General features: G+C 40.8%; 1 protein-coding gene across 1 annotated transcript in view; it reads right to left on the reverse strand.

Annotated features, from left to right (window-relative positions):
• Nucleotides 1-12,118, reverse strand: part of Rsf1 (remodeling and spacing factor 1) — a 96,924-nt gene that overhangs the window by 42,240 nt on the left and 42,566 nt on the right. Inside the window, exons 3-4 of the mRNA XM_048435112.3 lie at nt 9,479-9,571; nt 6,129-6,334 (exon numbers count right to left, since the gene is read on the reverse strand). Coding sequence (XP_048291069.3) covers nt 6,129-6,334; nt 9,479-9,571 — 299 coding nt within the window. The remainder of the gene's footprint in view (nt 1-6,128; nt 6,335-9,478; nt 9,572-12,118) is intronic.

Here is a 12,118-nt window from a genome sequence, read left to right on the forward strand (position 1 = left end):
GACTATTTCATCAGAGGTGAATGAATGAATAACTGGAAATTTAGTGTTGATGTTTAAAAGGTTGTTATCTATTTCTCCCAGCTTACAATAAGAGCCTCACACTGTTTCCTGTTTGATTTGTCATGTGTAAAAAGGAAGCTCCGATGGAGAGGAGCTGGAGCAGAACCTGTAGTTAAGAGCACTGGCTGCTCTTCCGGGGGCCTGGTGAGATTCCCAACACACCCACACAGTGGCTCACAACTACACATAACTCTAGTTCCAAGGACTTTGATGTTTCCTTTTGGCTTCTTTTCACACCAGGCACAAATATGGTGCACAGACATATATGCAGGCAAAATACATCATACGCATAAGATTAATCTGAGAACTTTTTAAAGGAATTTTCCTTGATATACAGAATCCTCAATGCTGAGCATCACCACCACTACATACAGTTAGAGACCAGAAACTACACCAAGTCAGCACAAGTGTGTCTTTAATTGCTGCATCGCAAGTGCCATGGCAGCACGGAAGTTATACAAAGTCTCCTCCTCCTGTGTTAACTTCTTGGAGACAGAGTCTCGTGGATCTAGGTTGGCCTTAAACTCTATGAAGCCCCAAATAACCCTCAACTTCTGATCTTTCTACTTTTATCGTTAAAGTGCTAGAATTTAAGGCATGGGAGCTCACTGAACGCCTTTTGGCCAGGCAGTAGTGGCACATACTTTTAATCTCAGCACTCTGGAGGTAGAGGCAAGCAGATCTCTATGAGTTTGAGGCCAGCCTGATCTACAGAGCAAGTTCCAGGTCAGTCAAAGAGAAATCTTGGAGAGAGACAGAGAGAGAGAGAAAGAGAGAGAGAGAGAGAGAGAGAGAGAGAGAGAGAGAGGGAGGGAGGGAGGGAGGATGAATAAAAGTAGAGAAAAAAATAAAAGAAAAAGAAGAAACTCCTTTTAGAAACATTCTACACACTCATAATTCTGTTAGTTGCTATCAATATGGCTTTAAAAAAAAGTCCTTATTCTTCAGCTAAGGGTGAAACTATAAAGTTCCATTTAGAGTACGGGGCATGGCACGAGGGATGGGTTTGTAGAGAATTTCAACTGGAATAAGCAGAATTGTCAATGAATACTAAAATTTTGTGGTCATCATCCAGTCCAGGTTTGTCATGTGAGCATGAGCTACTGTAAAGAAAACTCTTTTTAAAACAAATGAGGAGAGATGTCTGCAGTAACCCTTGCCTTTTGTTAGAAACAGAGTAGAGGGAACCCACAGCAGCAAGTGCATGGACCGAGTCACACTCTGAGCATGTGCTACAGAAGCACAGACTGCCCAGCAGGGAGACTTGTCCTGTGGAAATCAGCAGCAGCAAGGAAGGCATGGACAGGTCCGCCAAGAAACTCCAATACCTCATGATCACATCTTTAGTCAACTCAAGTCTTCAGAGGCTAATTCTTAGTCTTTCCTTGTGTTTCTGTGGTCAGCCCATCAACTGCTCACCAGTCCTGAGCGCTCCCTTGGTTACGGAGTCGCACAGCACTAAGTGGCAGGTGCACTCTAAGGGAGGGGCTCTTTCTTACACGAACAAGACCGTCATTTGTCTGCTTTCTCCTGTAACTTCTCATCACCATTTCTTGGCACAGAGCTTTGGAAAGTCATCCTTATACTCTTGGGCACTCTCATCCCAACACCATAGTTTCTGAATGGTACTGTACACCAAGGCCCAGCTTCTCCAGCAACTTAACCTTCAGTTGCTCACAGAGTATCTGGGGGCCTTTTAGATTAAACAGTAATTTTAGATTCCAAAGCAAAACTTCAAAACCAGTGAGCAAGGCAGGGAGCTCTTGTACTTGTGGGGTAGCACATGCGACCTTCCCTGTGCATTGGGACTGCACAGATGCTGTGCTTTCCTCCCTGGACAATGTGGGGAGAGCTCCAAGCTCAAGATGACTAAGAGGGCTCTGCTCCCTCCTTGAAGATGCTGAACAAACTGGATGTTAATGCCTATGTTTTTGAATGCACCAATCACACGAGATCAGAGGTGGAATTTTCTACTTGAAGCACCATACTGTTAATACAAGTTTTAGGTTTTGGACATAAGAAATCAAAGACCAAATTATCTTTAGTATATCAAATTAGTCTCCCTTGGAAAGAAAGAAAATTGCCACTAGTGGACATCTGTTAGCTATTAAAATGACAACTATTTATAGTGTGGGAATACATATAATATTTATATATATAATGAGCATAAACAATAAAGAGTATTTTTATCTATTCTTTTCTTGATCTTTCTAAGACAAGTTTTGTCTGCATAGTCCTGGCTGTCCTGGACAATCACTTCTCTCTAATGTAAAGTAAGTGCTCTTGTTTCTCCTAAACTCAGTTCAGCGCTGTGATCTCAGTCTTTTCAATCCTTCACAGATTTCCCCCAATTAATCTTTTATATGTTTAAAGAGAGACAGCTTATTCTGTATTAACACTATACATCTTTCAATTAATATTTTCCCTAATCAATTAGTGTTCTTCCCACAATGTGCTAAGTATTTTTCTCTTCAGGTTTGAGATCAGAACTTAAGTATATTCCAGGTATGACTTCATCAGGATTGAGAGAGTACACCTCACATTCTTTTGTGAACCAAATATATATTAATTATATATATTATGTGATTAGTACATGTTGTTAGTGGTGATTAAACTGAAGGCTTCACAGCTGCTATGCAAGTAGCCTTCACTAAACTACACCCCCAGTCACCCAGTAATACATCTTTAGGGAGAATGTACTGGGTATCAAATCCAAGGCCTCCCATGTGGTAGGCAAGCACTCTCCTAATCAACCATATCCCTAGACCAAGCAATCTCCTGTCTTGAGATAGGGACTCTGTCCACTGTGTACATCAGGCTGGTGTCAATCTCATAAAGATCACCTGTCTCTGCTGGGATTAAAGGTGTGTGCTACCACACGTAGCCAAAGTATTATCTTTTAAAAGAAGCTAAAATACATTTTTCATATTTAATGTTCATAATATTAAAGACTTAGGAGACAAGACAGTTAACAATATTTACCAATAGTAGTGCCAGTGAGTCATTAAGTTACGAGCTAATTAAAACACCATGTTTTATATTAAGCATAAATACACCCAATTAAGAATCTGAGGAAGCCAGGTAGTGGCAGCACATGGGAGGCAAAGGTAGGTAAATCTCTATGAGTTCAAGGCCAGATGGTCTACGGAGTGAGGTCCAGGGCAGCCAGGGCAACACAGAAAAACCCTGTCTGGAAAAACCAAAATCTGAAGAAAACTAATGTTATCCAAAAGGTACACTCTATACAACTAAAAGCAGTGCTTACAACATATGGGACTTCACAGATGCATAGATGCATAGAATCCAGCTGGGAATCCAAGCTAAACTACTCACACCCCCATATTCTGAATTTCTTAGTATGGTGCCCACTGGACAAGTCTATCTAATGAAGTAAAGAAACCTATGTCCGCCATGTGTTTAAAACTTGGGTTAGCAGACGTCAGTTACTGCACTCAATGTTTCTGAATGGTCCAAACATGTCTACATTTGCGTGGTCAGAGTTCCTGAACACAATGATTAAGAATAACACACGTGCGGCTGGTGGCACATGCCTTTTTAATCTCATCACTCAGGAGGCGGTAGACAATCTCAGTGAGTTCAAGGCTAGCCAAGAACACACGAGAACCGGGTCCCTGAAAACAACAATTCCATTCATTCATAAAGGCTAAAGACAACCTGCTACAGCTTCACTCAACCAATTCCCACTGTTAACACAAGAAAACTGCTCAGGGATTCTTCATGAGTGCTGCTTCTGTACATGGACTATAGACACATTCTTTCACAGTTACCAGAAATACAGATTAACAAACAAAAAGGAAATTTTTGCTTAGTTTTAGTTTTGGTTCTGTGTGATTTTCATGTTCTTTTTGGATAAAGTTGTGGCCCAGTCTGGCTTTAAATTTACGGTGTAGCCAAGGATAACCCTGAATTTCTGATCCTCCAATTCCCACCTAGGCTAATAAGAATGTGCCCAGGTTTGTTTATGTAAGCTCTGAAGACTGAATGCAGACTGAGTATCTAAAGAAACACTCAAGGAACTGCCCCACCCCCAGCAGCTGGTTCTTGTTTTCTGAAGTCAGAAGCAACTGAAATAAAGCTAGTCATGGCTGAAAAAGGGTGAAAAACACTACGAGAATTTTAACCATCTGCTTATAAGTACTTCTTTAACAAAGACACCAAGTGTCTGCGTCTGGGGTTAGGAAGTTGTAGGAAGAGCAAGGGTCTGTGACTCCACTGTGTGCAGCGCAAGCCTGAGGACTGGAGTTCAATTCCTGGAGAGAACCAACTTCCCAAGGTTGTCCTCTGACCTCCACACGTAAGCTGTGGCACATGCATGTCTCTTACACACACACACACACACACACACACACATAAAGAAACTTATTTTTAATGTGGCATATTCTTTTTTTAAAAGGGAAGAAAAGAGCAAATGTTCACCGAGCATGCAATACGGTCCCAGTGCAGTCTTTCATATAGTTCTCGTAACAGCTCGGAGGGAGGCAGCATTATCTTAACATAAGGCCGGGAAGAAGATGGTTCAGTGGGTAAAGAGCTTGCCAGGAAAAAATGAGGACCAGAATTTTCACAGCCAGAATCCACAGAAATGCTTAGTGGGCATGGCATCCAGGAACCTGTAATCCCAGCACTCAGGAAGCAGAGATAGGCGATCCCTGGAGCAAGCTGGCTAGCCATACTAGCCATACCGGAGAGCCCTGACTTCAACTGAGAGACAAAGCCTCAATGAACAAGATGGAAGGCAACTGAGGAAGATTTCCAATGTCAGCCTGCAGCCAACAAATTAATGTACACGGTGTGCTCACACACATGCAAGCACACATACAACATACATGCATATCAATGCACAGAAACATATGTAAAAATTAAATGAAGCACAGGAAAATAACTGCTAGAGATAAGGAATATGCCTATATGTGGTAAAAAGATAAATCCAGAGCCAAATACATATTAGCTAAAATAACTATGTCACAGACACACTTCACAGTGTACATGAGAAACTGTTTCAACTGTACAGTAAACATGAGTAACAGTAAACATAATTGCTTTTTTTGTGTTATGCTTTCTTGATATACAAAGCAGGAGAGAATATTTTTTTCTGAAGTATGCAACACTATTCTGGGGAACAGCACACCTTGCAGTAGAACATCACGAAGAGAGCCCTTCTATGTGTCTACATTCACAGAGAACAGTGGATGCATTATGTTTTAGGAGTTTGTCGTTTAGCTCCGCTGAGGAACCTAGCTAAGAAAAGAACCATGCAGAACCTGCTAACACCCCGTGAACTCATTCAACTCACACTCACTCTTGGAGAATGCAAGGTGAACTTTACTGATAAAATAAATATTATGAATGGATTAGTAATCACTAATAAAAACATGCTAAGAACAAAAATACGACAAAAAACAGGGAAGGGTTCACATCATGCAGCTCTTTACAGCCAGCAGTTAGGTATATGTGAGCCTTCCCTACTTCATCATATCAGTAATATTTCTACAATTATGAAATGTGGCAACTAATGAGATATTGATAAATGATGAAACTGCAAGATAGAAAATTAAAAACACAAACATTCTCTGCAAAGGTTTGACATCACCCACCTATTTAAAAAGCAAAAGATTAAAAAAAAACCAATTTCAAGATGTGAGATTTCAAATGAGAAATGAAAATGTAAGGCTGTAGCACAAAACAAATGCTCTTCAGAACTTCAAGAAAGAAACTGCAGATAAAGTGCTCAGACTGAGATACTCAGAGAACTAAACAAAGCTTTTCTTACATTCATAGCAAAGAATATTTTCTTCCATGCATATACCTTATGCACTAATATTCAGATCATAACATTTTGAGCACAAGTATATATCCTGATATGGAATGAGACACTGTTTAAATTCACTAGGCAATTACTAAGTAGCCACTATGGACATCGTGCTCAATACTAGATTGGCCATAGAAAAGCTGTCAGTTCTCCTTAAGAAAACGACCGCTCTGGACTCACAGATCACATTCCAATAGAGAAGAGGAAAAGAAAGCAATATGTAAAGAGATCCTTGTACCTGACAATGCATTTCCAAGAAGAGCCATCTTGATCATCTTGTTCTTCTATGTACATTCTGACATTGTGGTCTTGATCCAACTGGTACCAGTACATGAGGCCATCTTTGTCCCGCCCAATTGGCTGGAGACGCATAGTATCAGCATCCTCCTCATTAATTATATTCTTGAATTTAAGATTGTCATCAAACTGACACTCGCAGAGATACTGAAAAACAGTTAGACTGTGGCTTAAAATACTACACAAGCACTTCTCCCATAAGCACCTGCCCTTTCAGGAGTGACGGGGACACAGCCGAGGGCACACGGGCATTTGTTCTGCACTACTCTTCCAGTTTCTTACGTAGAATCTGCTTAAAATAATCAAAATAACGGGCAAATTTGAGTGTAACATTTTAATTTTACACAAGAGTAGAGTTTTAATACAATCACTTATATTTAAATTATATTCCTAAAACGGTAAGTTTATGTGCACTAAAAGCTTCAATTATAGCATTGTATAACATTCTATTTAAATCTCAGCTTATGGGGCTGGAGAGATGGCTCAGCGGTTAAGAGCATTGACTGCTCTTCCAAAGGTCCTGAGTTCAATTCCCAGCAACCACATGGTGGCTCACAACCATCTGTAATGAGATCTGGTGCCCTCTTCTGGCCTGCAGGCATACACGCAGATTACTGGATACATAATAAGTAAATAAATAAATATTAAAAAAAATAAATCTTAGCTTATTTTTTAAAGTACTAATACTATTGGCAAATAAAAATCATACACATATGGTTTTATATACAATGCAGAATGATTAGTTCAAGCATACTTTGTGATGAGAACTCTTAAAACTACCAACAATTTTCAACTACATAATTACAATCACTTTCCAGTATCACCTTCAACACAGCTAACTGAGACTTTGTGAGCTCACCCCAAATCTCTCCAGTCTGACTGCTACCCCACTGACCAGGGCTCACCCCTGGTGTATTCTGTGTTCTTTAAGGCTCTATGTTAAAATGAGAACATGGTATAATTTCTCCCTGAACCTGGCTTACTAAATATAATGTCCTCCTGATTTAAAAATGTTTTAAATTACATTTTGACTTATTTTCTTTACGTGTGTGGGAGGGCGCCCATGTGCCATGCTTGCATGTATAGGCCAGAAGACAAGTGAGAACAGGTTCTTGCCTTTCACCATGTGGGTCCCAGGATGGAGCTCATGTCCAGACTTGAAAACGGCTGCTGTTACCCACTGGGCCATAGACCAGCACTTGTTGCTTTCAGACTACAAAGCATCCCATCGTATTTGTGTGTGAACCATGCATTTCGTATTCACTAAGGTTCATCGCTACTGTGATTACTACTGCGGGGTACTGAGAACACAAGTATGGGTTCAGCGCTGGCTTCATCCCCACAGGACTTATGCCCAGCAGGGGGATGCTAAATCATTGTGTCATTCCACTTAAACATTTCTGAGCAAACTCTCACACATTTTGTTTCTAGGCAGCATTTTTTAAAATCCTTTTTTTTACTCTGAAGGCTGCAGGAGAAGGACTGCTTGAGTCTAAGAATTTAAGACAAGTCTTTGCAAAACAGTAATCCAGGTTCAGACAAATAAAACACAGATTTGGACACACAATATAAATGCTAAGTGGACAGGTACCCAGAAGTATGCTCTATGCATCCTGTAGGCTTTTCATGTGGGTTAGAAGAGCAATTAGTATTTTACAATACAGTAATAGCTATTCCATAGCCATGTCTTAGATCATACACATGCGGATGCTGTGCATTAAGAATCACTTAGCCAGGCGGTAGTGGTGCACATGTCTTTAATTCCAGCACTAGGGGGCAGAGGCAGGCGAATCTCTTGAGTTTGACCAGCCTGGTCTACAAAGTGAGTTCCAGGACAGGCAGGATTACACAGAGAAACCCTGTCTCGAAAAAACAAACAAAAATGAACAAAAAGAGAATCGCAAAAGCCCTTGAGGTCTCGTGAGTAAGGATGCTACTGATAAAGCACTGTGGAAAGGCAGTCACGAAGACCTCACTCAGTCTCTCACAGAGCAGCCGCTTCTCTCTACTGACCATGGCTTAGTAAGTGGGAAATATAAAGAAACAGGAAAACTCAAACTTGAAAGCAACCCTACGCTGAGATTGAGATGACCCATGAATACTCTTGGTTACATGAAGGCTTTAACACAATGGCATGCCCTTAGTTATCTGGAAAGCAATGAGTACTTAAAATTTTATTAAATTATTATTATTTGTTATTTTTATTATTGTTGTTGTTGTTTATTTAGCACAGTCTGTAATATATAGTGATCGATGAAGGTGACAACTGGAACAATGATTGAAATACCCAAAGCAACTGCTTCCCTATTCTGTTACTGTATCGCCAATCAGAAATGATTAAAACTGGATACACTGTAAAGACAATCCTTAAAAATAGTAAAGACAAGAATTAACTTTTATGTGTGAGGTGTGCACGTGTAAGTATGTGTGTGTTCCTACACATGGAGGCCAGTGGTTAATGTGAAGCTGGATTCTTAGACTGTTCTCCACTTTTTACTGAGACAGGATCCCTCACTATGCTCAAGGCTTTGCAGGAGTACCATCTATCCAGTTTGCCTCCCAAGGGCTGGGACTACAGGCAGGCTGACATTCCACCTGGCTTCTAAGTGGGTTCTGAGGATCTGAGCTCTGATCCCCATGCTTGTCAGGTAAGGACTTTATCTGCAAAGCTACCTCCCCAGCCCAGAATAGACACTGAAAAACAAAACTGTTCCTCTAAACATAAAATGCCCACCCTACCGCCCACCTCCTGCCCTCTGTTGAGATATAAGAAATAGCCCAGGATGGCCTCAAACTTAAGATCTTCCTGAATCAGCCTCCCAGTTACTGAGAGGCTGTGCACATTCACATTTAATTTCCTTTTCCTTCAAATTCTGTTGTTACCTGTATTGATCCACTTATTTGTGGGTGCACTTGCAGACCACAGTGCACATGTCTTGGGGTCCCATGGATGCAAACTCGGGGTGTCAGAATTGGTGAAGTGCGTTTACTCACTAAACTGTCTTGCTGACCCTTGGTTTTCTTTACTTTGTAATTTAGGAGTCAAAGTAAACTTTAAAAAAATTAACTACAGGTCTGGAGAGATGGCTCAGAGGTTAAGAGCACTGGCTACTCTTCCAGAGGTCCTGAGTTCAATTCGCAGCAACCACATGGTGGCTCACAGCCATCTGTAATGAGATCTGGTGCCCTCTTCTGGCCTGCAGGCATACATGGAGGCAGAATGTTGTGTATATATAATAAATAAATAAATCTTTAAAAAAAAATAACCACAACAGATAACATATGCATTACCTTTAAGAGTGCTAGTTTGCACTCCACACTCATTTCAAGATAGCCTTTTTTCTCCATCTCCCATGCCCAGGTACTGTTAAACTCTTGGCATATCTGTAAGAGAAAATGAATAGCTTAATGCATGAAAACAACTTTGGTTGCCATTTGTTATACTTTGATTTAGAATGCTCCCCAGTAGCTTTCAGTAAAAGCTTACTAGTTGAGTAGGTTAGGGCTAGATGTAGAAGCTGGTCACTGGAGGGCATACTGTCATCCCTGTTTCCTGTGCCCACTTCTGCTTCTGGGATCTCAGGGGATGAAAAAGACTGCTGCACCACATACACGGACATGATGCTTCTGGGATCTCAGGGGATGAAAAAGACTGCTGCACCACATACACGGACATGATGCTCTGCCTCACCACAGGCCCAGAGACAGTGGGGCCAAGAGATTGTGCACCAAAACTTCTGAAACCAAGCATCAAGACAAACCTGTCCTTATTTGGGTTGGTCTTCCCAGCCATTTCGTCATAGGATCATTAAGCTGAATGGCAATAAATGATGGTTGTTTTCTATAATTATGCTGTATTCTTATTAATACACATATATAGGGTAAAGAGTTCAGAAATGACATGCCAATCCAATTCCAACTTATAATTCATACTGCTAGAGCTACAGAAGGATTTACTAATGCCTATGCCTATACAACTTAAGACAGAACCTGACTGGACAGACGGCTCAGTGCTTAGAGCACTTACTCCTCTTGCAGAGGATCCCATTTCAGTTCCTAGCACCCCCATGGTAGCTCACAAACATCTATAATTCCAGTCCCAAAGGATCTTTCAATCTCAGAGGGTACCAGGCACATACATTGTACACATATATATATGCAGGCAAAACACTCATACGTATAAAAAATAAATCTAAAAAGCAGTAACAATAACTTTTAAAAAAATCTCTGCTGTTTTCTACTGTATTCAACAACTTTACGTGTATTTTATGGGTATTTTTTCCACATGAGAATAGTTATTTGATCATCTCTCAAAAGGTTGAATTTCTGTTAAGGCAAGAATGCAGTCTGTTCATCTCTAACACTAGAGGGAAGTTCACAACCAAGTCAGACTCTGTAACTACAGTTAACAGAGCCTCTCTTCAAACCAGTGTCCAGTGCAAACGCCACTGCTAGACATTTGATGGCTTCGGTACTAGACTTGACCTTGGGAGGGTCAGGCTTCTTTTCCTACATAAATCAGAGCCACCTTAAGGAACAGCAGAGATGGCACAGACACGTTCCACTCGACAGTCAGTACAGTGATCTGCACAGAGGTTCAGGAGAGCCTGCACGATACAGTGACACCTGGTCTCATACAACACAGCTGGTGACGTAAACTCGCAGCAGTCATCACAGGAGAATTCTTGGTTTCGATTCATTCCTTAGACACTAGGAGAGATTCCTCTGAAAAATTCCAAGAGCGTGACTTCTCTGACCAAGTGGTTTTTATTCGGTTGTTTGTTTCTCAGCAATAAGAGGAGACTAAGAATAATAATGATGATAATCCTTTTTGTTTGGTTTGGTTTGGTTTTCGAGACAGGATTTTTCTGTGTAGCCCTAGCTGCGCTGGAAACTCACTCTGTAGACCAGGCTGGCCTTGAACTCAGACATCTGCCTACCTCTGCCTCCCGAGTTCTCAACACCACAAACAGCAATAATACTGATCTTAGAGGTTGTTAAGGGGACATAAAACAATTATGCAAAGTTGTGCCAATGTCCTAGAGTTTTTACTGTTGCTTTGTTTTTTGCAACTTAGGAAACAAATAGTAAACACAAAGCTTAGAGCAGTAGAACTAACAAGATGAGAAACTATTCTGGAGCCAGGCCATTGGCTAAAACAGAGAGAAGCACACAAGCAGGCAACAGAGAAAGCTTTAGTAACCCTCTTAATTCAGAAATAAGCTTAGGATGGACTTCCTGGAAGGGTTACCCTTTCCCAGCCTTCCTTAGTGCCATCTTTTACCAACTGAAAACAAAAACAAAAAAACAAACAAAGCAGCAACAACAACAAACCAGGAAGTCAATGTAGGTAAACACTGTGATAAAAAAAAAACTATATAGAAAATGGCGAAAGCTTCACAAAAAGGATAAATTCCCCACTTCCTGGTATACCACAATTCTGACAGCGCCGTTCTGTATATATAGATATGTGTATATTAATGTGACAAAGTAAATAAAAGCCTAACAGATGCTGTTAGAGGAAAAGCACAGACGACACCGGACCTGGACAAGTGTGTCACTCCAGCTCCCAGTACTAACAGTGCTGGTGTCTACAGCAGCCCTAGACGGTCAAGTGGTATAGCTACGGGGCTGCTAGCTTCTCAAACACTAACAATGAGTTACCACACTGCTTAGTAACTCTAAGAATTTAGATAGAAAAAGTAAAACATGAAAGAAAGAGCAATGTTGTTCCCAAGAGTTAATAGGTAGAAACAACCCAAATATCAACAGAAGAACTGAAAACAAAAGAGTGGTCCACACAATCGAATTTACATGGCCATAACAAGGAATGCAATATAGCCGGGGATGTGATTCAGCTGTCAGAATGGGAAGGCCTTAGACCTATCCCCACTGCCCACCCCACAAAGAAAAAGAAAGGAAAAAATAAGC

Source organism: Myodes glareolus, chromosome 24 (assembly GCF_982192425.1).
Source record: "Myodes glareolus chromosome 24, mMyoGla1.1, whole genome shotgun sequence".
NCBI classification, from domain to species: Eukaryota; Metazoa; Chordata; class Mammalia; order Rodentia; family Cricetidae; genus Myodes; species Myodes glareolus.